The sequence below is a fragment of the Mixia osmundae genome (assembly GCF_000708205.1).
Source record: "Mixia osmundae IAM 14324 unplaced genomic scaffold scaffold_14, whole genome shotgun sequence".
NCBI classification, from domain to species: Eukaryota; Fungi; Basidiomycota; class Mixiomycetes; order Mixiales; family Mixiaceae; genus Mixia; species Mixia osmundae.
The window spans coordinates 61,609-86,560 of NW_014575550.1; the positions used below are offsets into that span (position 1 = coordinate 61,609).

At 54.3% G+C, this 24,952-nt stretch overlaps 7 protein-coding genes across 7 annotated transcripts; 5 read left to right on the plus strand and 2 right to left on the minus strand.

Moving 5' to 3' along the window:
• Window positions 1-44: 44 nt before the first annotated feature.
• On the plus strand, window positions 45-2,649 carry L969DRAFT_54980 (uncharacterized protein; the record flags this gene model as incomplete). Its single annotated transcript, XM_014709542.1, has 2 exons — window positions 45-1,743; window positions 1,799-2,649. The coding sequence occupies 2 exons, from the start codon at window positions 45-47 to the stop codon at window positions 2,647-2,649; spliced, it is 2,550 nt and encodes an 849-aa protein (XP_014565028.1).
• Window positions 2,650-2,782: 133 nt separating this feature from the next.
• L969DRAFT_90771 (uncharacterized protein) lies at window positions 2,783-7,429 on the plus strand. The gene is made up of 5 exons (XM_014709543.1): window positions 2,783-5,612; window positions 5,661-6,142; window positions 6,199-6,469; window positions 6,517-7,053; window positions 7,109-7,429. Exons 1-5 carry the CDS (start codon window positions 2,843-2,845, stop codon window positions 7,387-7,389), a joined length of 4,341 nt encoding a protein of 1,446 aa, XP_014565029.1. The 5' UTR covers window positions 2,783-2,842; the 3' UTR covers window positions 7,390-7,429.
• Window positions 7,430-7,529: 100 nt separating this feature from the next.
• L969DRAFT_54994 (glycosyltransferase family 57 protein) lies at window positions 7,530-9,776 on the plus strand (the record flags this gene model as incomplete). The annotated part of the gene is made up of 9 exons (XM_014709544.1): window positions 7,530-7,621; window positions 7,669-7,774; window positions 7,883-8,049; window positions 8,100-8,256; window positions 8,302-8,426; window positions 8,460-8,686; window positions 8,740-9,016; window positions 9,062-9,235; window positions 9,281-9,776. The coding sequence occupies 9 exons, from the start codon at window positions 7,530-7,532 to the stop codon at window positions 9,774-9,776; spliced, it is 1,821 nt and encodes a 606-aa protein (XP_014565030.1).
• Window positions 9,777-9,782: 6 nt separating this feature from the next.
• On the minus strand, window positions 9,783-11,452 carry L969DRAFT_97194 (uncharacterized protein; the record flags this gene model as incomplete). Its single annotated transcript, XM_014709545.1, has 2 exons — window positions 9,783-9,958; window positions 10,006-11,452. The coding sequence occupies 2 exons, from the start codon at window positions 11,450-11,452 to the stop codon at window positions 9,783-9,785; spliced, it is 1,623 nt and encodes a 540-aa protein (XP_014565031.1).
• Window positions 11,453-11,471: 19 nt separating this feature from the next.
• Window positions 11,472-12,723, plus strand: L969DRAFT_90775 (uncharacterized protein). Its single transcript, XM_014709546.1, has 4 exons — window positions 11,472-11,643; window positions 11,698-12,088; window positions 12,149-12,336; window positions 12,395-12,723. Exons 1-4 carry the CDS (start codon window positions 11,601-11,603, stop codon window positions 12,667-12,669), a joined length of 897 nt encoding a protein of 298 aa, XP_014565032.1. The 5' UTR covers window positions 11,472-11,600; the 3' UTR covers window positions 12,670-12,723.
• Window positions 12,724-12,797: 74 nt separating this feature from the next.
• On the minus strand, window positions 12,798-22,712 carry L969DRAFT_20197 (uncharacterized protein; the record flags this gene model as incomplete). The annotated part of the gene is made up of 10 exons (XM_014709498.1): window positions 12,798-12,841; window positions 12,894-14,137; window positions 14,190-14,806; window positions 14,853-15,246; window positions 15,290-15,495; window positions 15,543-16,730; window positions 16,778-19,444; window positions 19,491-20,360; window positions 20,411-22,658; window positions 22,708-22,712. The coding sequence occupies 10 exons, from the start codon at window positions 22,710-22,712 to the stop codon at window positions 12,798-12,800; spliced, it is 9,483 nt and encodes a 3,160-aa protein (XP_014564984.1).
• Window positions 22,713-22,884: 172 nt separating this feature from the next.
• L969DRAFT_54771 (uncharacterized protein) lies at window positions 22,885-24,800 on the plus strand (the record flags this gene model as incomplete). Its single annotated transcript, XM_014709547.1, has 2 exons — window positions 22,885-23,271; window positions 23,325-24,800. The coding sequence occupies 2 exons, from the start codon at window positions 22,885-22,887 to the stop codon at window positions 24,798-24,800; spliced, it is 1,863 nt and encodes a 620-aa protein (XP_014565033.1).
• Between the last annotated feature and the right edge of the window lie 152 nt (window positions 24,801-24,952).

The window sequence follows — 24,952 nt, forward strand, 5'->3', positions numbered from 1 at the left end:
GATGCTGTGCCGTCCAGACTCGGGCTTGGCGATCAAGACAACGAATGGTGAAAGCTCCCAAAGGGAATCAAGACTATGCGCTCTTCGACAATGCGCCTCGACGACTTCAGCACAAGCAGCTGCACACCCGTAACAAGCTCAACGAATCCGAGCTTATCAATCTCAGGCAAGATGGATCTCTTGGCGGATCAGGTGATCACCAGAAGGCATCCGCGGTCGTTCTTCCATCAGGCGGTAGCTTGACGACGATCGTTCCAGATGGTCCAGAGGTAGCCGAAGCTGACGAACCGCCTATATGTGGTTACAAGTCTGCTCACTACCGTCCTCACAAACATAACGCGTCATCGCGCTTTTTCGCTAGTTTCCTCATCGCCATCGTCTTCTTGACCTCGAGCGTATCGGCACAGGCCGCGACAAGCTCTCTGCCGACATGTCAGCCGGTGGAGAAGAAACGCAATGAAGCCCTTTTTGGCGTCGAAGCCGCACTCATTCCGTTCCTCGTCATCCTCTCCGGCGTACTCGCCGGTTTGACGCTGGGATACATGTCGCTGGATTTTACACAGCTACAGATCCTGGCAAAGACGGGCTCGGAGAAGGAGAAGGAGTATGCTCGCAAGATCATCCCGATTCGTAAGAACGGACATCTCTTGCTCGTCACTCTTCTTCTCGCCAATATGATCGTCAATGAAACCTTGCCCGTCATTGCCGACAATGTCCTCGGCGGTGGCGTACAGGCCGTCGTGATTTCGACGGCTTTGATCGTCATCTTCAGTGAGATCATCCCTCAAAGTGTCTGTTCACGGTTCGGTCTTGCCATTGGCGCACGCATGGTCTGGCCGGTCCAGATTCTCATCTACATTTTCGGCATCGTTGCATGGCCTGTTGCATGGCTCCTCGGACGTATTCTCGGTCAACATTCTGGCATCGTCTATCGCCGCGCTGAGCTCAAAGAGCTCATCTCGATGCACCAGGAAGCCAGCGGCCACGGTGGCGATCTCGAAAAAGACACGATCACAATCGTAGGTGCTACCCTGGATCTTCAGGAGAAGAAGGCGCTTGACGCAATGACGAGCATCAAAGACGTCTTCATGCTTAACCGTCACACGACCAGACTTGACTATGCTACATTGGGTGACATCATCAAATCCGGTCATTCTCGCGTTCCGGTCTACGAAGAGATGGAAGTCCCCTCGCCTGTCTCTACGCCACCTCCCCTGCCGTCATATCATCAGGCGTTCTCGCTCCGCAAAGACTTTGCCGCACCAGGCTCTCCTGCCAGCGTACAAGTTCAAACGCCTGTCAAGCGACGCAAGATAGTCGGCGTTCTGCTGACAAAGCAGCTGATCCTACTCGACCCGGAAGACGCAACGCCCCTGTCAGAGATTCCCATCCATCCTCTGCCGGTCGTCGCTGCCGATCTCGCTCTCTTTGCGATGCTCAACCAGTTTCAGGAGGGCAAGAGTCATATGGCAATTGTCGCGCCCCGCCTCAAGCCTGAGGACGCTCTGCGCTCACCTACCAGCATGCTCTCGGAGTCCAAGGCGAGCTCTACAGGGCATGAAGAGCGATCGATCCTTCGTCAGCTCTTTGGTCGCGATGATGGAAAGCACAAGGCGGAGGAGAGCACTGCCGAGAAGGGTCTCATGGTGCAGCAATTGACATGGTTTGCTGGCAGCAAGAGCTCGCTCTCTGGTGTGGGCCTTGACATCGATCGACCTTTGGGTATCATCACCCTTGAGGATGGTAAGCATGCGCTGCAGCTATCTCGATCAATACGCTGACCTAGGATATCTTACAGTCATCGAAGAGCTCATTGGAGAGATCTATGACGAGACCGATCGTAATATCGTCACGGGAGAAACTTCTCTCAAGACTTACATTCCGCCCGAAGCCCACGAGCGCATCGATGCAGTACAAGCACAAGCTGCAGCTCTACCGCAGAAGTCGACATTGCCAATGGAGTCTGCGGCCAAGTCAAGTCTTCTGACCCGTACTGCCGCTTCCATCTCACGATCCAACACACCCCAGACTGTCGAGAGTACCGGTCCGCCGGCTGCCAAGAATGCTCTGCGTCGCATGACAATTGGCATGGCCCGATCGCGCTCGGCGCCCAGCCGTCGGCGTAGCTCTGTGGACACAGCCGCTACCGCGCCGGCAGATGAGGCAACGTTGACGGGTACACCCATTGTCAAGGAACCGGAAAGCGCGCTCGAGCTCATCAGAGAACGAACCCATACCGGCAGCGATACGAGTGGCGACAAAACTGCACATAGCGATACCGAGGCAAACCAAGACCTTCCCAAGCCAATCGTTGCACGCCGTCGTTCGCTAGATGCGCTCGATCGCTCCGCCCGAGTGGACGGTCGCACGAGCTCAGTGCCGGCAAGCCCTCGACCTATAGTACAAGCCTTGCCGTCCTTAGCGGAGGCGATACTGCTCGAGCGCGGCCGTCGTCAGCTCGCATCTCAAGGCACCGATCTATCCAACGTCAATCTGCGCGTGGCTACACCTGCCTCGCTCGGGGATGCATCGACCATCTTTGTTCCCTCGCCCGGGGAATCTGGCCTATCCTCTGCCAATACTTCAAAGGGCAAATCGTTCAAGACTCCTCTCGTACCTATATCGACTCCGCCCGCTAGCAGGCAGTAGTGTTGCACTTCAGTCTGTATTGGGAATGCACATCGAGTGAATGAACGCGAATTCATCTCCAGCATGGCTAGCGGTGCATACGCCGGCGAACGTGATGCTGACGTAATATTAAAGACGAAATCGCGAGTCTGGCCGCGCTTGGCCAATCCAAATTTTGTCAATCGGTCTGCCAGCTATTGGCTGAGAATCAACGATGGTGGGCGCAACGGCGAGTGTTGCACAGCGGATCGAGCCATTGGCTTCTCATCTCGTTATCGATCCGCCAGCGGTGTTAGATGCGTCAAAGCTGTCGATCCCAACAACTCGACTTGGCTCTGGTGGCATCGAAGCCGGCGTCGTGCTCACACGGTTGGGCAAGGCCAGCAAGTCTTCTGGCAGCTCACAGCTACCTGTCACGCTTGTCTCGAGAGCAACGGCACAGTCTACAGGGCGATTGCTCTCCCATCTGACGGCTCTCTCCACCTTGCCTGTCGTCTTGCATCTCGTCGTGCCTGCAGGCGGCGATCATGCTTCTCTGGCATCGCTAGCTGCAAAGAAGGCAGTGCTGCTCTGCTCGAGCACAGCAAAGGAGATTGCCACTCATTTTGTCGTTGCTGCTCGATTGGCCAAAGAGCTGCAGCAGCCTATCATTCACTGGTTCGACGAGGCGCTACTCCAGGAGCTAGAGCTACTGCCGAGTCTACCTGCAGAAGACATTGCTAGCTTCTTGTCTACACAAGTCTCAAATGGCCATGCGGATGGCAACGGACATGCTCCCGATGCAAATGGCGATGTTGAGATGTCTGATGGCAGCGATACATCAAACGAGCCCAAGACCGCTCTCGAAGTCATCAGTAGCTTAGATCTGCCAGCGAGCTTGGGCAAATTCGAGCCGATAAGCTTGCGAGAGGGTAAGGGCGAGCGTGTCGTTGTCGCCTTAGGCTCAGTATCGTCTCCACTGCTCGCCTCCCTTGCCGATCAAGCCAATACAGTCGTTGGCATATCCGTCTGGCGGCCCCTAGATGCGAGCAAGCTCGCCAGCCTGCTGCCAGTCTCAACGTCTTCAGTGGCAGTAGTAGAGCGAGCCCAGCGCAAGTCGGGCAAATGGAGCTCCTTCTACCTAGACATCGTCAGCGCATTGAATAGCACTCCCCGCGCTAGCTCGCCCCGCATCGTCAGCGTACAGGCTGGTGCTCTGACTTCGTCGGATATCAAGCAAGCCGTCACTACCATCACGAAGGCGCTCACATCCACCAAGTCAGACTCGGTGACCGTGGGGAAGTTTGACCGCGACGCTACAAAGCCGGAGCTGCCTCGTATACCAAAGTGGGAGCAGCAAAATTACCTATCACTGCTTGCTTCTACCTTTACCGATCGGTTTGAGCTCGTCAACTCGCCCGAATCTGCCGCTTCGGCTGTGCTGGCACAATCTCCCATCTCGCCTACATCTCCCGAATATGCGCTAGGTCGACTGTTGCGATCTGCCGCTGCTCGATCAACATTGCGCAAGACAGTCGAGCAGCTCTTGTCGTCTACAGAGATCTCGAGTGCCCCTGCGCTCGCAAAGGCGCTGACATCCTGGCTCAAGGCGCCCAAATCCGCAAAGGCCATTTCAGACGCCTTGGAAGCCGTCAACGCTGCTACTCTCGACTCGCCTTTGCTCAAGTCGATCACCTCGCAGAAGAATGCTTTCGAGCGTCGTTCGCAGTGGATCATAGGCTCGGACGCTTGGGCGTACGATCTTGGTGCATCTGGTATTCATCATGCGCTAGCGACTGATGTCGACGTCAATATCCTCATCATCGATTCCCAGCCTTACTCATCAGACTTGACAAAGAGCACAGCAGAAGCTGCAGAGCAGAGGAAGAAGGATATCGGTCTATATGCGATGAACTACGGCAATGCCTATACTGCCTCAATTGCTGTGTATGGCGACTATAGTCAGTCCGTACGAGCGTTGAACGAAGCAGACAAGTTCAACGGACCAAGCATTGTGCTCGCCTATCTGCCAGGTGGCCACGAGGACAGTGTCTCGGCACTCGATGTACTCAAGCAGACAAAGCTTGCCATCGATTCGGGATACTGGCCGCTCTATCGCTGGGAGCCATCGATCGCTACTTCAGACGAGCGATTCGATCTAGACTCGGAGCGTATCAAGGCAGATCTCAAGGCATTCCTCGATCGTCAGAATCACCTTACGATGCTGTCAAAGCGCGTGCCACAGTTCTCAGAAACACTCTCATCGTCCTATGGCACCCTTGTCAAGGATGCTGCCGAACGCCGCGCAAAGGCTGCATTCGAGCAACTGACAGGCGCAGTCGATGGTCCGCCTCTGCTCGTTCTGTATGCGTCTGACGGTGGCAATGCTGAAAAGCTAGCGAAAAAGTTCACTGCTCGAGCTCGCGCACGTGGCCTCGGCGCTCGTGTGCTCGTTATGGACAGCTTCAGCATCGAGGATCTAGCACTCGAGCCCAATGTTGTTCTGATCACGTCCACTGCAGGCCAGGGTGAATTCCCGCAAAATGGTCGTCAGTTCTGGAAGAGTCTCGCTGCGGCAAACACTTCATCGAACGGCCCTCAAGGCGGCGACGGACGAAGTCTCGATCAGATCAAGTTCTCCGTCTTTGCGCTTGGCGATTCCCATTATTGGCCTAGACCAGAAGACGCCCATTACTTTAACAAATCAGGCAAGGATCTTGACAAGAAGTTGCATGAGCTAGGCGCAGAGCCACTCGCCGATATCGGTCTGGGCGACGATCAAGATGCAGATGGTCCACAGACGGCCTACAAGCAGTGGGAGCCAAAGATCTGGAAGTCGCTGGGCGTTGCCGATGCAGAAGTCACAGAAGCAGAGCCTGAGCCAATTACCAATGAGCACATCAAGATCGCAAGCAACTATTTGCGTGGTACGATTCCAGAGGGCCTGGTCGATACCTCGACCGGTGCGCTGGCCGAGGCAGATGGACAGCTGACCAAGTTCCATGGTCCGTTTCAGCCTATGTCACGTGAAGCCAACTAATTCTCCTTCGCAGGCATCTACCAACAGGATGATCGCGACATCAGAGAGCAGCGTCAAGAGCAAGGTCTCGAGCCGGCTTACTCCTTCATGGTCCGAGTCCGAATGCCTGCTGGCGTTTGTATGCCTTCGCAATGGCTCCAGATCGACAACATTTCAGAGCAGAGAGGCAATTCAACATTCAAGCTCACCACACGTCAGACATTCCAATTCCATGGCATCGTCAAGCACAACCTCAAGCCTGCAATCCAGGAGATCAACAAGGCACTGCTCGATACCATCGCAGCTTGTGGCGATGTGAACAGAAACGTCATGTGCTCTGCCAACCCCAATCTCGGTCCTTTGCATCATCAGGTGCATCAATTCGCCGTGCATCTCAGCGAGCACCTCATGCCTCACACATCTGCATACGCTGAGATTTGGCTCGACAAGAAGCTCGTCAAAGGTGATGCTGTTAAGGACAACGAGCCTTTGTACGGCCCGTACTATTTGCCGAGGGTGAGCCAGAATGCTTCAGTGCTGTCTCTTGCGCTGAGTCATTTGTGGGCCTGCAGAAATTCAAGATCGCTATCGCTGTGCCGCCGAACAACGATGTCGATCTATTCGCAAACGACGTTGGCTTTATCGCCATCACGAGTTCATCTGGCCAGCTTGAGGGCTTCAACTTGACTATTGGCGGAGGTATGGGTGTGACGCATTCGAACAAGAACACATATCCTCGTCTGGCCGACGTCATTGGCTTTGTGACGCCAGAAGAGGCCGTCATTGCTGCCGAGAAGGTCATGCTCGTGCAACGCGATAATGGCGATCGCACTAACCGCAAGCGTAAGCTAGTTGCTCTCATGTCCCCGTCCCATCTGATGAATCTGCAGATGCTCGACTAAAATACACCGTCGATACGATGGGCGTCGATCGGTTCAAGGCAGAAGTCGAGAAGCTACTTGGCTACGAGCTCAAGCCCGTCAGACCGTACCATTTCGATAGAAACATCGACTTCTTTGGCTGGCAAGATGCACCTGACGGTCGCAAAGCCTTCACTTGCTTCATCGAGAATGGCAGAGTTGAAGACCGACCTGGCCAGCCCTTCAAGACCGGTCTGCGCGAAATTGCTAAGGTCCACAAGGGCGTCTTCAGGCTGACCGGCAACCAGCATCTCATCATTGCCGACATACCTGCCGATCAGGCTGACACTATCCAAGGACTGCTCAAGAAGTACCATCTCGATAACGTCGACTTTACCGGCTTGCGATTGAGTAGCAGTTCTTGCGTCGCGCTACCGACATGCGGTCTCAGTATGGCCGAAGCAGAGCGATGGATCCCCAAACTCATCGATCGGCTTGACACCATTGTCGAAGGCGAAGGGTTACGAAGTGACTCGATCGTGCTAAGAGTGACTGGATGTCCCAATGGTGTGTCATGACCATCATGCGAAGCAGCACACGGGCTGATTCTGCCTAACTATAGGTTGCGCGCGTCCTTGGCTCGGCGAGGTCGGTTTGGTCGGCAAGGCACCTGGTGCTTACATGATGATGCTTGGCGGAGGCTACGCTGGTGATCGTCTCAACAAGCCTTACAAGGAGTCTGTCACCGAAGACGAGATTGTCGAGATCCTGACGCCTATGATCAAGCGGTACGCCAAGGAACGCTTCGAAGGCGAGCACTTTGGCGATTGGACCATTCGTGCTGGTTATATCAAGCCGACGACATCTGGCAAGTCCTTCTACGAGGACTCTCCGCTTGCGTGAGCGCAAAGTAGATCTGTACAATATGCATCTTGCTGCATGGGTTTCTGGCCTTGATCGACTTTGTCGCGTCGCGTGTCTCGTAGCTTCACCGATTGACAATCAGTCGACCACATGCCCCAGACATCCTCCCGACAGCCGCAATGACCAGCAAGCCATCTACATGGCTAAGCAGTGCAGAGAAAGACTTGCTCATCGTCTCGACAGCCCTCAAGTTGCTGCTCTTCCCGTCATAGTCAGCACTTCTTTTGCAAGTTGCTCAAAGGGCTGATCGTCGCGCAGCCGCTCGACCGACTTTGAAGTGCACAGAAATTGGCTCGCCATCACGGGCAGTCTACCTCTACGGCGATGGTATCAAGACGTACGCTCTCGTGTTCCAGGTAGCTGGGTTGGGCTCTTAACAAAATTACAGACGACATCAGAATGGACGCTAGACTATGCAAGTTCGACAGCTTGCTAAGCCTCCTGATTAGCGCTCACGCGTACGACGGTGTAGCCACCGTTTTTTGCTTATTTCGAATGGCTGCTCGCCCAAGCTGCGTTTGTCGTTGACCCGAAGATCATCGACGTGCACAACCTAAAGTATTCAGCATGGTCGGTCATTGCCTTTCAGCGCTCGACCGTGATCCTATCAGAACTCGTGCTCGGCATGGCCTTGTTGATGTGCGTCATCCGCTTTCCCGATGCTTTGTGCCGCCTCATAGAGTCGTCAGATTTGCTCGAAACAACAAGTCAGACTCCAATAGCGCGTTCATCGTTGCCGCGTCTCTTCTGCTTCACCCGGGTCTGATCATCATTGACCACATCCACTTCCAGTACAATAGCTTCTTGTTAGGCATACTTCTACTGGCCATCCTAGCAGCAAAACTTGTGAGGGTCACGATTGGGAGCGCAGCAGAATTGACGTGCTGTCAGGAGAGATATGCGCTGTGTACTTTCCTTTTCGCCTCGCTGCTCAATCTCAAGCATATCTTCGTTTATCTCGCTCCTCCATTCTTCGTCTATGTCGCACGAGTGCATTGCTTCACAGCAAACGGCGAGTCGCATTATCTCAGCATTTCACCACTGCTGAGCGGCATATGCCTTGCAGGTTTCCGCACAGATCGGCTACTGCAGCTCGGTACGATAACCGCACTGGTCTGTGCTGCCTCATTCGGACCTTTCCTTGCGGTGGGCGGTCTGGAAGCTGTTCGAGAGATCATTGCTCGCCTCTTTCCGTTCCAGCGCGGACTCAATCACGCATACTGGGCGCCGAACGCTTGGGCGCTGGCGAGTGCAGCAGATCGAGTGCTGGTCAAATGTGCGCAAGCTTCTTCCGAGCAAAGTATCCCTTAGTGATCCAGGGCGTCACAGATTACATGCAAACGGGCCGAGCTGTCAACCTCGAAGCACTCGCATCCACTTCGCGCGGTCTCGTTGGTGACACTTCTTTCGGCGTCCTCCCAAATGTCACGCCCCAGCATTGTTTCGCAATAACAGCTAGCTTCATGCTCGTCTTCTTGACCAAGTTGTGGTTCCGGCCGACATACGATCGCTTCGTCAGCGCCATCATCCTGTGCGCCATGTCCAGCTTTCTCTTCGGATGGCATGTGCACGAGAAAGCGTCAATGCTATTCCTGGTGCCTCTGAGGTGAGTGAAAGCCTGCTAAGCAAGCATTCAGCTAATAGCGAGCAGTCTGGTGGCAACGCGCGATCACGACCACTATCGCATCTTTGTGCTCGCCTCGATGTCTAGCATCATCGCGCTGTTCCCGTTGCTCATCAATCGAGACGAAACGCTCATCAAGTTTGCTTACACTGCCTTGTGGGCGCTACTTGTCTTTCCGGCACTACAGCAATCCGTCCACAAGTACGTTTCATGCACTGGCTATGATCTCGCTGATCGCCATAGCAGACCCGCGCCATCGCTATTCTCGTACATGACATGGCGAGCAGAGTTGCTGTATCTTGCAGGCTTTGTCGCTCTGCAAGCCTATGTGTCTGTTCTTCACCCCATCGTTTTCCCTGCGGGCGCGGACAGCCTACCGATACCGGCGGAAGGACTCGTCGATGCGGTGAGCAAAGTGGCAAGCGAGCTTTCAACGAGTATGACAGCAATGCTCGCAACTGCGTCAAGCCCGGTCGCAACAACGGCGCGTATTGCCAGCGGCACAGCAGCTGTCACCGCGCCGACGGGCTTCACAGCTTCCGCAGGTTTGCTCCAGCCTGACCAGCCAATGGTAGAAGCGGTCATCAACGCAACAGCGAATGCAAGCGATGCCATCAAGAGCAGCTCAGAAGCAGTCGCAAGCAATCTAGAGTTCTTGCCGCTCATGCTCACGAGCGTCTATTGTGCGCTGGGCATCTCGTGGTCGTTCGTGAGACTGGGCGCGTTGTATTTGCAGAGCTGAATGCAATCACTTGCGCCGACTCGTGCCTCTACCTCTCCCGCGTGCTTTTGGCCAGGATTTGTAGGCTTTCGGCTTGGCCATTCTGGTCTTGCCACGGGACGCTTGCGACTTGGGAACGGGCGGCTCATCTTCGCTGTCCTCCCCTCGTTCTGCTTGGCCCCTCGGCTTGAACATCGCTCGATCTGCTCGCGGCTCAACCAAAGCCGCGTAATCTGAGCAATGTGCTTACACCTGTCTCGTTTCCTTGGGCTGAGATTGGAGAGAGCGGGAACGCCGGACAGAGGAGACTCCAGAGCTGAGCGCATGAAGTCTTCGGCAGATTGACCAGGAGCAATTGCAGCATTGGACTTGTTCGATCTTTGCATAGGACGAGGCGGGGTCAAAGGTGCCTCATCGTTGTCCGAGAACTGGAGATCGCGCAGGAGCGTATCATCTGTCGTGACTTTTGTAATCTGCCGCCTGACTGCTCTAGATGCTGGCAATTTGGCTACGCTGGTGCCTTTGGCCGGCGAGATCGCCACGTTAGTCGGCTTGAAAGCTAGGCGATCATTAGCTATTGCGAGTTGACTCTGCTTGACGAGTTTCGGCGGTGGGGCAGCCTGTGCAGAGGTTCCGGTCCCATACTCATCCTCCGATGAGAGGGCAGCGCTCATCGCTAGCTCTGCCTCTGTATGTGCCTGAAGCTGTGATACCGGAAAGCAGTCGTTACAAACGGGGCATTGACCTCTGGCTTCCGCGCCTTGATTCTCTTTGCCCTTTGCTACAGCATCACTGGGTTTGAGGCGTCTGGGCGACAGACTGGGGCCAGGTGAGAGCACCATTACACTGGCCTGGCTTGATTGGCTGAGATCAACCAGAGGAGATCTGCTGTGAGCGTGTTTGCCTTTCTTGGTGGGCGTAGCTATGGCAAGACGAGTCTGAGGCAATGGCGGCGGCAGGGTGATATCAGGCGATAGGAGCGGATACAGGTCAATGGTCGAGTCGACATACGGCGTGGTCTTCTGTGAGGTAGCAGTAGGTGTACTCGACTGAGCAGCGACACTGGCGCGACGTCGTGCACGAGACACAGAGGGCCGCCAGTCGTCACGTTCCATCTGTGGCGATAGAGTTGTCGTCCTCTGCGTTCCTTTGCTTGACCTCTGGCTAGATTGAACCGGAGATGACGAAGTGATGGTTGTCGTGTGCGAGTCGGCTGGCTGCGCAGATACAGCAGGACGAGCAGACGACTTGAGATCACGAGAAAATGCCGGCGGAGGAGTGATTTCTGCCGGTCTAATCCTCTTCGGCGTCGTCTTCAGAGGCACGACATCGTCTCCTGAGCTGTCTTCCTCATCCGTGCTCATCAACCGATGAGATTTGCCGCGAATGGGCTCGACGGGCTTGCTCAGGAGAGCAGCGCGGGCCAATTTGAGGGCGGTCGACCGTTCCGATTGAGATTGAAGCATGAATATCCTCGTTGCACCGTCGATGTCGTCGTATACATCCTGAGTAGGTACAGACAGACGAGGTCGCTTAGTAGCACGCCTGTTCTGGCGGGAATGAGCAGAATGAGAGCTGCCCTTACTGCTGCCCTCGTCGGTCGATCCCGTCGATGTACTGGGCACAGGCATGCTCGAACGCGTGCCATCAGCTAGCTCGAGCTCACCTGAGTCGCGTGAGCTGGCGGCCGCTGCCATCTGGTGAGCTGTGTGCGAGGGAGGAGCAATACCAATCCACCGATCGGGTCACAAAAGCAAACGAGCAACGAGCAAGACGCGCCGCGACTGGCTGACTGACCGGCAGGAGCGTGACGACGGCGGACTTGCTGGCGACAAAGGGGCCGTCATGGCTCAATCAGAGTACAACGTCGAACTTGTAGAGACATATGGTCAGTCGAGCAGGCCAGACGCCGCACTGATGACGCTCTGACGGGGCAAGGCAGATTACCTGTTGAAGTGTATCCTCATCGGCGAGTCCGGCACGGGCAAGAGCTGCCTGCTCAATCAGTTCATCAACAACGCCTTCCGCAATGACTCCCGTCACACCATTGGGGTCTCCTTTGCGTCGTCGCTCATCAGACTCCCTTCAACGACGGCCAGTGCCGCCTCGCCGGTGAAGTCTAGCCAGACAAAGGCAGGCGATCAGATGGGCCTAGGCAAGAGATGGAAGCGCTCCGGATCCGCTTCTTCCTCTCATTTCGCGCTGCGGCCATCGCCCGAACGGACACTGAAGCTACAAATATGGGACACCGCCGGTCAAGAGCGGTTTCGGTCGGTGACGAGGAATTACTACAGAGGCTCGGCGGGCTGTCTGCTCTGTTATGACATCACCAGGTCCGCGAATGCTCCTCATGCGCCTTGCTCGTCATGCTCACTGCAATACCCTGTTGACAGGCGGAGTACGTTCACGAATCTGGCCATATGGCTAGCAGACGCGCGTGCACTGGCCTCGCCCGAGCTCGTCACGGTACTCGTCGGCAACAAGCTAGACCGAGAGGAAGAACGGGAAGTCGACTACCTCGAAGCGAGTCGGTGGGCCAAAGAGAACGATCTCATCTTTGTCGAAGTCTCATCACTCACAGGTATGCATGCCACGTCCAACGTCCCCTTGCAACGCTGATAACGTCATACGGCGGGCAGGTGAGAACGTAAGAGAGCCTTTTGTACTACTGGCGAGATCTATCCTGTTTGCGATCGAGTCGGGCCGAATCGATCCAGAAGCTTCGAATGCGGGCGTATCCTACGGCGAACGTGCGATCAGACGCGTCTCAAGCACGTATATGAACAGCACCAGCGGCTTCGGCGGCTTCACTCTCGCGGGCAGCTCCAGCTCGCCAGGCATGCTGTCGACTGTCTCGAACGCGCTCGGTCTCAGCCGTAATAACGCGAGCTCGAGCTCGAGCGGCTGCTGTTGATTTGCGATTTGTAAGGAAACATGTCACCTCCTACACTGTGTCTTTCGTGCGTGCTTGTATCTATTGCGCATCAGCGTTTCCTACTACCTGTCATCGTGCATTATGTACATCGTGTCTGCAGATTGCAATCATTCGGTGTATGTCTTCCGCTGGGAGTTGTAATTTCGAACGACTGTGTGTAAATGTCAGTACCTGCAGATACGGCCAGTGCGCGCAGAACCAACCTCTTTCGATATGCTTGAAGAACCATAGTCGAGCGCTCTGATCTGGCAGATTGAGGAAAGGACCCGTTGCTCCTCTCCGCAGAGTCAGTGCGATACCTTTTGGCTCGAGACTAATCGTTTGCAAATCGCTGAGAGGGACTGCCCATCCGACTTTGAGCTTCAGCGCACGGACAAGCAGTATCTGAGTTTCGGTCAAGACGACGAGCAGGTCGTCGCCGTCATTGGGAATGTCGACATGGGCGACATATCGTTCGGAAAAGTATGCTCCATTGTCGAGCGACTTGAGCCAGCTTTGTCCAAGCGCTTCACGTTCTTGGAACGGCCGTAGAACGTCATCGCTCGCAACATATCGAGGCAAGCGCACTCTGTCAATCGCAGAATCGTCAAAAACTGTAGTCGTATTGCGAATGCCTTCGGTGAAGTTGTTGGCCGCGTCGAAGACGCCCACGACGGGCTTGGTCACTGCGCCCACTAGGCCCTTGCCTACACCCTTGAAAAAGCCCGCGGCGCCGCCTGCGTCCGCTCCTTCGATAGGCTTCATAGCGAGTCCTTCTATACCGCTTGCGACACTCGTGAAGAACGAGTTGCCTGCCGCCGTGAATCCATAGAGAGCATGCTTGGGCTTGTTTCTGAATTGGCGCATGCGACGCTTAGATTGCCACTCCTTGTCAAGCGTGGCAGCAGACAGGCCTTTGCCAATACTGCCTGTCACCTTGGCCATGCTGTCTGTCACGCCAAAGACAGTCTTCTTGACGAAACTGCCAGCTCCGCGCGCGATTCCGAGACCAATATCGCGGTTGCCGTGCATGACCAGACCTTCGTAGGGCTGATAGAAGATGTCTTTGACGCCGGAGCTGACGTTGTTGAAGAGTCCGATAGGATTGCCCAAAAAGTCTGCAGAACCGAGCACGCGGTACAGCTGACCGAAGAAGTCTTGCGAATAGTGCAAGACAACTCTGTTGGCCAGCTCAGGATATGATATTCGGACATTCTCGATCATAAGCGCGTTGAGACGGATTGGGGCATCGTTGACATTCCCAAGTGCCATCGTTAGCGCATTCAAGAAGAAAGTGACGGGATTGCGATTGCTGGCAAAGACCTTCTGCTCGCTGTTGACTGTCTCTGTCCGCATGAAGCTGATGTCGAGTTGCATCGGTTGAAGATGAAGCGACTCAAAGTAGACGTCGCCAGCACCCGCGACCTCTGCGGGCTCGGCCAATGTGCCAGACTCGTCTGTCAAGATTCTGTGACATGCTGAACGTGAGCGCATGCAGTGCATCGAGAGATGCTGCTTACGAAGGAGGATCCTTCTGCCAAGACGCGCCTTCGAGCTTCGAAAAGTCAAGCAAAGCAAACAGGAAGTCTTCATCCACTTCGATTGACATCTCTTGCAGCAGCAGCGAGGCGTATTTGAAGTATGTGACACCGTGCTCGGAGTCCTTGAGAAGGATGACAGAGGCCTGAAAGCTGGGCCGCAATTCCAGCTCTCGACCATCCTTGGGTATGACCGCCGGATAGAGCAGGATGGGGAAGACGCCGCCGAAGAGCTGATTGTCTATCTGTATCCATTTGACCGACAAATTGACTGCCTGATTCGTGCTTGAGTCGCTATAATTGAGCTCAAAACCACGGAAGGAGGCATAGAGCAGCTCTGACATGCTGCGATTGACCAGTGAGATGCCTAAGCCTTCCATCTGGATCTTGACAGTGAGTGTCGTTCTAACTTGCACGTCGCGAGCTTCGAAGTCGACTTGATTCACGCTCGTGGTCGAATTCTGTCGTGACAGTGAACCAGGTCGAACTTGCTGCGTGTACACGCTGTCCTGCTCTGCGTAGTCACTGATGATGAGCGCTTGCGTTGGGCCTTCAGCTTTGACATCGAGCGAAACTACAGCATGCGATCGATTCGATATCTGCAGAGATGGTCAGTGATTATTAGGGCCACGATAATGAGCTTACCGGGAAGCGGAACGGAAGTAATGCACCGATCTCCATGATATTGAGCAGTCGGTCCTTGCCGCTGATCTCGAGTCGTAGAAGCTTATCAGAAGCCGACGGCACGTCCCATGCATACTGCAAAGTCTGACCGGGCTCGACTCGATAAGATTTGGCTGGTGGTAGTTTGCGAGCTTCTTGACGATCACGGAAGTCTTCTTGCGATTGCGAAACGGAGAAAGGATATTTTGAGCTGTTGCGCACTACAAAAGGCCACTTGTCCTTCTCTTCAGCCACACGTATAAAGATCTTGGATCCTTCGAGCAGAATCTCTGCGCGCAGGAGACTCTCCTGACCGCTTTGTGTTTTCATACGTGAATGCACTCGACCAATGTCCTTGACTTTGAAGGGAGAGCACCTGTGATGCAAGCCGAGTGAGATCGAGTGGCTCGTGAACGGACGAGACTTGCCATGCGCTCGACGTCTCGTCGTATGCGACGGACAGCAGCGGTTCTTGATTGGTTCGCCACCACTTCAAGGGGCACATCACATCCGGTTGGACAAGGATTGAATTCGTTGAGCCGGCTTCGCGGACGCGTATGGATCGACGATAATTGTTCTTCAGAATGAAGCGAGGATAGACGATGACGACCTTGGTGAGCTTGTACTGCACGACAATATGAGCCCGCTGATTGGGGTGTCCTTGAAACTCACGCTGCCTGTGCCCTCCGTGACCTTAAGACCGATGCGCATTTCCTCCTTGCCGTCATGAGACGGGACAGAGACTTCGCTTTCTGTGCCGATTGCCTCGAAAGAGAGAGGCTTGGACCATGCTGAATGCCCGAAGCGCAACAGGGCACGGTTCCGACGGTCGACGGTAGCGTAAGAAAAGAGCAAAGGTTTCTCTACTGTGCCCGAAGTACCGGGAGAGCCTTCTCCGTTGCCAACGACGCCCTTAGCAGTACCCATAAGCGACTTGGTAGCGATCGTGAAGTCAGAGCCGGTGTTGTTGATAAAGATGTAAGGGCTGTAGACCTGTACCTTAAAGGCGCCTCCAGAATCCGGATGACGTTCGTAATTGACGCGTAGATTGAGCTTGAGGCCTGCGGAGTCTTCAAGTTGCAGCACCTCTTCAATTGGCAGATCATCTGGATTGTCTGTATTTATGATGGCAAACTCGCTACGCTTGAAGTCAGTGTCCTGGAGCTCAACGCTGAGCAATAGCAGATGCGACAGCTCGGCGATATGCATCGGACTGACGCCGCCCTTGCGCAAGAAGCTCGTCCAATTATGCTCGCGCGCTTTGTCGTACACACGATAGCGAATGTCGTACGGCAGGAGATTCTCAATCTCGATCGGTGCGCGCAATTTGAGAGTAAGACGCGGATAGACACGAATCAACGGGTCGTTTCTGTCATATTCCGTGAAGCATTGGAACCGGAAGGACGCTTCCTTTTCTTGTGACTTGCACACGATAGCACGGGAAGGTCGCTTGACTAAATCTTGCCAGTCAAATGATTCGCTCGACCAAAGATAGCCAAAGCCAGGATCCGGTCTAATGCGGAGCTTCTGATTGTAGGCTGCTTCAATAGGCACTGGACAATACTCGCCTGGAGGGATTTTGTACACCGAAGAGGCCTTCTTCCCCGTGCTATCAACGATCACCATCTCGACAGGAACCAGTGTCATGTTCTGGATCCGGAAGGCGGAACGGAAGGTAACGATCTTGACATTGTCTTGTAGCTTGATGTCGCACATGACGCGATGCGTGGTATTATCGACCTTTGGTCGCAGTGCGTGAATCTGCTCACCTTCTCGATCTACATTTATATGTCGTAAACGTTCCCAGGCTGTGCCTTCGATCTGTACAGAAAGCGAGTTGTGACTCGACGAATTCACGTTCTGCGCTATGCATCAGCTTCATGCCATCATGCCAACCGAAGGCCTACCTCGCGCATAACGCGCCAATCGTCGAATCGCCAGGGCATACTTGCCCCATCTTCCAGACGTTGTGCAGGCTTGCGGCGCTGTTTGTGGTCAGACTCCGCAGCAAGCATGATAGGATAGCCGGTGCGATTACGGATTTCGAATGGCGCGTTTTGACCTCGCTTCATGCGCATCACCGATTCTCCTTGTTGCTCCAGAATAGCCATTGTGGTCAAGCCAAGCTCAATGAAAGTCGCGGTGATGTTTACTTCTGCTCGCTTCTTTGACGTCAGCGCAAGAGCCGTGCTCTCTTGCGCCTGCGAACGTGACACGCTGATTGTGAACTCCCAGGGATCGAGCAGAGGCTCCCAATGAGAATTGCGCAGATTATAGTAGTTGATAAAGGTGTCAATCGTCAAGGACGCTTTGAGATCTGCCGACCAGTCACTTGCTTTGGCCGAGAATTTACCTGCCTTAACATCGAGCATAGGCAGCTCGTGCATGTCACCGATGAGCACTAGCTGGAATCCTTCGCAAGTTGCACGCAATGTTTCTTTGGACATGACCAGACCGGCTTTGACCGCCCTTTCGCTGGTAGCCCGCTTAGGCAGCCCAGGTCGTGCCTCCGTGACGGAAGCGCGCCGTTCGGTGCTGCGATCTTTCGCAGGCATCTCGACAGCGTCTGCCGGGGCCGGTGATGCTTCGCCGGATAGCTCGATCGCCCGATTGACGATGAGCATGATGATCTTGACATCGCGGAAAGACAGCCTAAAGGTAAGCGGTTGAACGCGCATCTCGATGTTGGTTAGCTGCCGACCGGCATCTTCTCTTGTATCGAGGGACAGACTAAGATCGAAGCTGTCCAGAAATCGCAGAGTATTTGACTGCGCGTCCATCTTGCACAAGAACATGCCTAGCTGGTCGATGGTTAATACCAAGGTGCCCTGCTGAGCCATTTGCAGTCGGTCGATAGTCAAGACTACAGCCTCTGAATCGTGTCGATTCGGATCAGCAAGCAGCATGATCTTCGGCTGGACCAGGTTGACGCGATACGATAGTGCAGACACGGACTGTGCAGGCTGGATTTCTTCGTTTTCTTCTTCTGCCTCATCGGCTTTGGTCTCTGCAGACTTTACCGCGGGCGCGGCAGAATCAAATGCCGAAGTGAAATAATTCAGCAGCGCAAAGAGGGGATCCACCGAGAAGACCAAAGTTGGACTGTCGATGGTGATGTTCGCTATCGCAATAGGGTCCTTGCCACCAGCCGCAGAGTATGCAACCATAAATTGCGCGCTTTCATGCTTGCTGGCCGGGATGATCTCTCGCCACTTTGTCTGAACCGCGGTCCGCGTGTCGTGCAGCGTGAACTTGCTCAGGCTTAGCTCGGCTTCGCTCGATCCATTGTTCAGCGATTTGAAGCTCAGCTTAGTGCCTGTCAGGGCGAAGCGCGCCAGACTGGCGCTGTCAAGAGTTGCCGGATCGATAGCAGCTGCAGTGTAAAGCTCGAGACCGACGGATTGGACAGCAAAGGAGAGCTCAAGCGAAATCCATAAGCGCACGATCTCGCCGTTTTGTCCATGCGCAATTGAGGATAACTCTGGCAGTAGATCCACCGTTTCCTTGTTCTCATCGGGCGAAGTTTCGCCATTCGTGATCGGAGGTGCAGGCATGGGATGCGCTGCCTCTTCTTCCGCATCCTCGTCCAGCTCTTCCTGTGTAGAAGCCAGCGCGCGTGGTATTGACTGTGACAAGCTCATTGCAAATCCATATTGCGCCTGTGTGAGGCCAATCTTGACGTCCGACATCCGTGCGTTAATGCGAGTATCCGGTTCGATTGTTTGTTGCGTATGGTCGATCCCCGAGGCTTGCTGAATGCTGACGCTCAGATCGAGCTTCTCGAGAATTGGCAATGTGTTCAGCTGGCCATCGTGCTGGATCTCGGATGTCAGGGCAACCGACTTCAGCGCGGCTCTGATCTTAGTGATGAGCTTGCCGTCCGTGGAAGTGGAGAATTCGTTGGTAGCTTCGATTGTACCAAGCTGTGCGATGATCCGATCCTTCGAGTGTGAGCTCCGAGGAAAGACAATGATCGGCGACGCAATACTAATGTCATAATGCAGCCTGCTTTCGAGCTCAGTCGCCGCCTGTTGCGCGGCAGCTTGTGTCGCGCGGTCATACAGCGACTTCATTCGCGCAAACTTGGTCAGGAAGCGTAGCACGCGATGGACGGGAACTTCGAGAAATGTGAAGCGAAGTGAACCTGTCTTCAGCCGGATGAGCGTGTCGTATGGTCGCTCATCGTCAGCAGGATCGAGTGTCTCGTATTGCAAGTCGGCCAATTCCTCGCCATCGATAGTGAGCATCTTGCGCGCCGGTGAGTTAAGTGGCACGCCAGCATGCTCAAGATCGTCGACAAAGTCAAGACTGCCGAGCCTGGCAGCAACGCGTATTGTAGCTCCACGTAAGAGTACCATGACATCTGCTGCTGAAAGCGACAGGGTAGCCAGACGGACACCGTCATCATTGAGGATGAGAACGACCGAGGTCAGCTTGACTTTGACACGAAGTTTCTCGACGATAGGTTCGCCAACTTGCACGAGCGTGGCTTCCTCCGTGGATGGCGTGTCCGGATCTGAAGCCGACTCGTCGCCGGAGGCAAAAGTAGACATCACAAAGTCGAATAGAAGCAGCTAGACCAACATCAGTAAGTTTATGCATGACCTGTAGAGGGCGTACGATGCTCGCTCGGGTCACAATAACGTTGATAGTCGCAAATTGGATCTCTACACTCTTGTTGAAGGCTTCGTGCACTGTCATGAACTCGGGTGAATCGGGCTGAACCTGGCTGTACTTGATGTGAACCAAGTCTTCGCTGGCCGATTGTCCATTTTGCCCCGGTCGCTCGGAAGTAATGAGATGCTGAAATACGGTGCCCTCCTCGACCATCGCATCGTCTACGTGTAGAGCGCGCAAGGTGATGTCGACCTCCATGTCGTACGGCCGCAAAGAGAACATCAGGTCAAAGCCTTCGAGGACAGTCTTGACGAGTAGCTTGTCACTCTCCACTTGCTTCGGATCTGACTTGTAGATAGCCGCTTGAAGCTTATCGACGACAAAGCTGAGCTCGAATGTCTTCTGCTTGTACGATGCGCCGCCTTCGCCAGTGTCCTGCGTATCGTAAAAGACATCGTCCTTGCCGGCATCCTCCTTCTGCTCTTCTTCTTGCTCGTGGTGCTCGCCATCGAGATGCAGCTCATGATCGACCTCCTTGTTGGAGAAGTACATTGGCGCAGATATAAAGGTTTGCGTCGGCTTACGGGGGCCAATATTAGGTTTGACATGTTCTGGCTCTGGCTCGTCTTCGCCGAACTTGGGCACTGCGACGTCGATCATGCGCATCAGGATCTTGTATTTCCTGTCGCTGAAATTGACAGTGAGATCTGGCAAATGGCCTGATACCTTGAAGCGGGTCAAGTTGGGCGCTTTGGACAGTATAGAGTTCTCCGCTGTGAATGAGAGGTTGATGCGCTCAAGCACATGCAGCTCCGGACCAGCATGGCCTTCGAGGGCACCAAGACAGGCCTCCAGGGTATCGCCCATCAAGAGCTGTGATCGTTCATCAGGTCAGATTCAAGAAGCATGTTGACAGGACAAACCTGAGCAGAATCGAGCTTGATAAAGAATTTGTCGTACATGAGTGATTCGAGCTTGTGGAAGTCATCATCCGTATAGACCTCTTTCTGCTTGGATCTGATGTCTTCGATGGCAGATTTGTCCGCCAGACCGCTTTCGATAGAGATGTGACCAGCATCGAGTACGATGTGCTGACAGATCTCCTTCGTTACATCCTCGGGCACGACAATAATGGGCGCGTTCATATCGAGACGTATATCGACTGTAGAATGAGTTTGGAGAGCGTATTCGAGTCCCGCTCGCGATTCTTTGCGGATGCCATCTAGCGTTTCGCTTGCCACATCAACAAGAGCGCTAACAGATTCAAGTTGAGACGCGGGGGGCTTGAAGAAGGCAACGATGCGCTCGACGTAGCCTCGATGATAGATGATCTCCATGTACCGCATTCGAACAGTCAAGCCCATGTCGGCTCGTTCATCAAGCGGGTTCTTCTCAAACTTGACATAGAAGAACGGATTGTCTGGATCGGACTCCTGCTTAACAGACGCAAGAGCAGTTCCAAGCTTGTCCTGACTATTGCTACGATGCGCAATGGCCGTCTTCTCTTGCTTGACGCGCACGATCTGAGGATGAAGGGTGTTCGGCTGGGTGCCATCGTAGACTCGCATTCCGCCCAAAGCAAGAATGGCTTCTAGACTGTCTGGCCTTTGCAAGACGTCCGCTGAAAAAGCATCGAAGACCATCGAGATGATGTCCGTGTTCTTCCCATGCGGGTCTTCTCTGAGTGCGAACGAACCTGTGTCGAGTTTGGCTTTCAATCTCAGCTGTAGGGTATCGCGAGGTAAATCGACAGAAGCAGCCACAGCGTCCTTCTCGTCCCAGTCTATCGCAGCGTAGAGTTCTTTTCGTTGTTGCGTGTTCAACAGATCTTGTGGCTGGTCATCACTTCCATTCGATTTGCCGCCGCCCCAGATCCAGCCCACCCAGCCTCGATTGACTGGACCAGCTTGCAGCCGTTCTTGCTCTGCCGTTTTGCGCGCTGTGGCTTGTTCTTTGCGCATCTCTGAGCGAGCGATAGAGCGATAGAACCGGATGTCTTTGTAGCCAAGCTTTCGCTCGAGCTCGCCTATCCTGGCTTTAGCAGTGACATCGTTGGCATCTTTTGCAACGAGCTTGAAGAGCTGGATGTATTCCTTGCGATCGTCTCTCCGCTCGGCAAAGTATGACCACGACCACACTCTGTTCTTCTCGTGTACCTCATTTAGGATGGCGCTGCCTGCAAAGCGGAGCAGAGCGCGCGATTTGCTCTTCTCGAACTCGATCTCGGGCGGTCTGAACTTGCGATACTGGTGCTGTCGCGTATAGAAGTGGAACAAGTCGACCATCGAGAGAGCATCGCGGTACTGATCGCCATCGAGCACGAAACCGAGCTCATTGAAGAATAGCTCAGCATCGATTTTGGGCGTCTGACCGTCCATGTGCTTGTTCATGATGAGTCTGCCTGCGCCGGAGACGGGTTTGAGGATGAATTGATGCGAAGATGTGCTCGTCTCAGTCGCGATCAGACTAACGAAAGTCTTCATCGCGTCGGCTTGAGATTGACCTCCGAGAGAGGTCGAGTCTGTGTCAAAGTAGATGGCGAGAGAGTCTAGCTTGGCGAGCTTATGAATGCCCTTGTCCGAGTTGTGCAAGAACGTGGGCTGCCAGTGCTCATCTGTAGAGACGGCTGAGAAACCAGCGAGGGTCAAGCCGACAGAGAAGGGATGGCCAGGCACAGATAGCCTGTCCTCGTACCGCACATGAATGTTCTTGACGGTGATCTGTAAGTTGTCGAGGATTCTGGCGACCAAGCTGGACACGAACGACTGGTTCTTCTGTTCCTCTTCAGCCGACATGCCCGCGCTCGGCTGAGTCGTCAGTAGCTCAGCGTTCTCCAGCTTCTCCATCTTGACCTGCTGCGCTCTCCTCTCATCCTCTTCCAAGTCAAAGTTGGTCTCACCGGCAGGCTCTGCGAGCAAGTAGACATTGTCAATCACGACCCTCACTGGCTTTCCCTTGAGATTCGTCCAAGGGATGTTGAGCGTCAGCTCGCCCAAGTAGCCTTCGGTGACATTGATAGGCAGTCTGAACTTGTCGAGCGCTTCCTTCTTGAGCCGCAAGTTGCGCAGCTTGACATCGCCAGACCATATCCCGAGGTTGAGCTGGCTCGTGTCGAGATTGTCGACGTAGGCGCTCAGCGTCCTGTTGAGCACGCCGGCTACCACGCCCTCGCTGTATTGGCATGTCAGTGATGCCCACCCAGGCACTGAAGCAGGCTCACAGCATGATGAGAGGACTTCCTCTGAGTTGTGTGATGACCTCACCGACCTGGCGCGTCGACTGCTCGCTCTCTGTCTCTCTCTCGCTCTCTCTTTCGCGGTTGATGCTGCCTTGTCATCATGGCCATGCTCGTATGTGCAGAGTGCTCTCATCAGATCCAGATGCTGATGCTACAGCGATGCGTGTACAGACTTTGAGCGATCTGAACGACTATCTGGGGCCATCACAGATTTGCATCAAGCCCGTCAATGAAATCATCGATCCCACGCCCGATCCTGCTCAGATAAGCTCAGAATCCAAAGCATGGGCAGCCACGGAGATCAGGCTAGACGAGCCCACCGGTCATTACTACGAAATCGAAAGTCGGGGAAAGGACAAAGGGGGTGATCAGTCAGCAGGAGCGCTTGGCGTGACAGGACTGCAGCAGCAGGGCAACAAGCTCAAGAAGGCAGAGATCACACTCAACGATTGCTTGGCATGCTCGGGATGTATCACCTCTGCCGAATCTGTCCTCGTCAATCTGCAATCTCACACAGAGGTCTATACCGTTTTGCAAGAGCAAGCCGTACGTCTATCTGATCCAAGCTCTGACGGCAGAGCTGATGAGGGCAGGCACAGGACGACATTGTACCAGTCTTGTCGATCTCGCCACAGTCGATCGCATCGCTCTCGGTGCTCTACAGCGTCTCGCCACAAAGGACTTTCAACGCCCTCGCGCGATTCTTCAAGCGCACATTGGGCTTTGCTCTGGTCTTTGACACCGATTATGCACGAGAGTTATCTCTGGCGCAAGGCAGACGTGAAGTCCTCGAACGTTGGCAATCAAATGCTCAAGCAGACACAGGCGCGCACCTGCCTCTGCCTTTGCTTGCGAGCGCTTGCCCTGGCTGGATATGCTACGCCGAAAAGACACACGGCGAGCTGTTACCATTCATCTCGGCTGTTAAGTCGCCACAGCAAATAGCAGGCTCGCTCATCAAGCAATATCTGGTCACACGACCACATGTAGAGGCTCTGCTCAATACGACAAGTGCAAGCGAGGAAAGGCCAAGAGGAAGACGGAGGATCTACCACGTCTCGGTGATGCCATGCTTTGATAAGAAGCTGGAAGCAAGTCGACCTGATTTTGCCGATCCCATTACCGGCGAACGAGATGTCGATTGCGTTTTGACCACGGGCGAAGTACATAAGATGCTACAGGATCACAATGTCGATCTATCCTCTGGCGATGCTGAACGTAATGCCATGCAAATGGACGGCGATGCATCCTCGACCTCCGAGATCGAAGACGAGCTTCTGCCTAGATTCACTTCTTCTGCTCTCGGCACTTCGAGCGGCGGCTACCTCTTCAATGCGCTTCGGGCAGTCGCTGCATCACTACCCTCAGATCAGCAAAGCATGCTACACCTCGAGTCTCGCGCAGTACGCGGCGAAGACTACATCGAGTATCGCCTTTTGTTCAACGGAGCGCTCATCTTCCGCGCTGCGAAATGCTACGGCTTCCGGAACCTGCAGAATGTCGTTCGCAAAGTCGGTAAGGACAAGGGGCTCGCCATAGGGCATGGAGCTGCTAGAGGATCTATGGAAGGTCCTAGAGCGCGCAGCAAAGGTTTGGCTGCAGTCAGGCGAGCTCGCAGAAACGATCGCGCTGGCGCCCGCGAGGTTGTCGTAGATGCGGCCGAAAGGTCGTACGACTTTATCGAGGTCATGGCTTGTCCTTCTGGATGCGTCAACGGGGGAGGGCAGCTTCCGCCTAGCTCGGCAAGAGACCACATGCAACTCGACACAGAAGGAATGCCCCAAATCAACCTTTCCGATGTCTCCGCTGTATCTGGCAAAGACTGGGTTGCACGGGTCGAAGCTGCCTACTGGGACTACACTGCTCAGTCGCAAAGTGATACGCTGGATGACCTGTTCAGGAACGACGATAAACAAATAGAGGCAGCTTTAGATGAAATGATCGACAGCACGCGAGCCCGGCAAGCTGAGCTTGGCAAAATCCAAAGCGCAGCTCAGGTGAGGCAGGAGATGCTCACAACGCAATACCGAGCCGTTGAAATTGAAGAGATAAACGGACTTGCGGTCAAGTGGTGATGACTCTCTGCAGAGTATTCTTTCTTTAAAGTTCCGCCAGCGCTGTCTCGCCGCATGTCTTGGCACGCTGCAGATCTTCTTCACTGTCTTGCCGGGACAAATTCGTCCCTTGGGGCGTTAGATCTTCGGATCTACTGCGGAGCGAAGAAGAA

Excerpts from the sequence above, each read along its gene's own strand:
- L969DRAFT_90771 (XM_014709543.1), top strand. The coding sequence starts at position 2,843 with ATGGTGGGCGCAACGGCGAGTGTTGCACAGCGGATCGAGCCATTGGCT. Across the intron at positions 5,613-5,660 it reads ACAGCTGACCAAGTTCCATG|GCATCTACCAACAGGATGAT; the intron begins GTCCGTTTCAGC and ends TCTCCTTCGCAG. Across the intron at positions 6,143-6,198 it reads GCCCGTACTATTTGCCGAGG|AAATTCAAGATCGCTATCGC; the intron begins GTGAGCCAGAAT and ends GTGGGCCTGCAG.
- L969DRAFT_90775 (XM_014709546.1), top strand. The coding sequence starts at position 11,601 with ATGGCTCAATCAGAGTACAACGTCGAACTTGTAGAGACATATG. Across the intron at positions 11,644-11,697 it reads CGAACTTGTAGAGACATATG|ATTACCTGTTGAAGTGTATC; the intron begins GTCAGTCGAGCA and ends GGGGCAAGGCAG. Across the intron at positions 12,089-12,148 it reads CTCTGTTATGACATCACCAG|GCGGAGTACGTTCACGAATC; the intron begins GTCCGCGAATGC and ends CCCTGTTGACAG.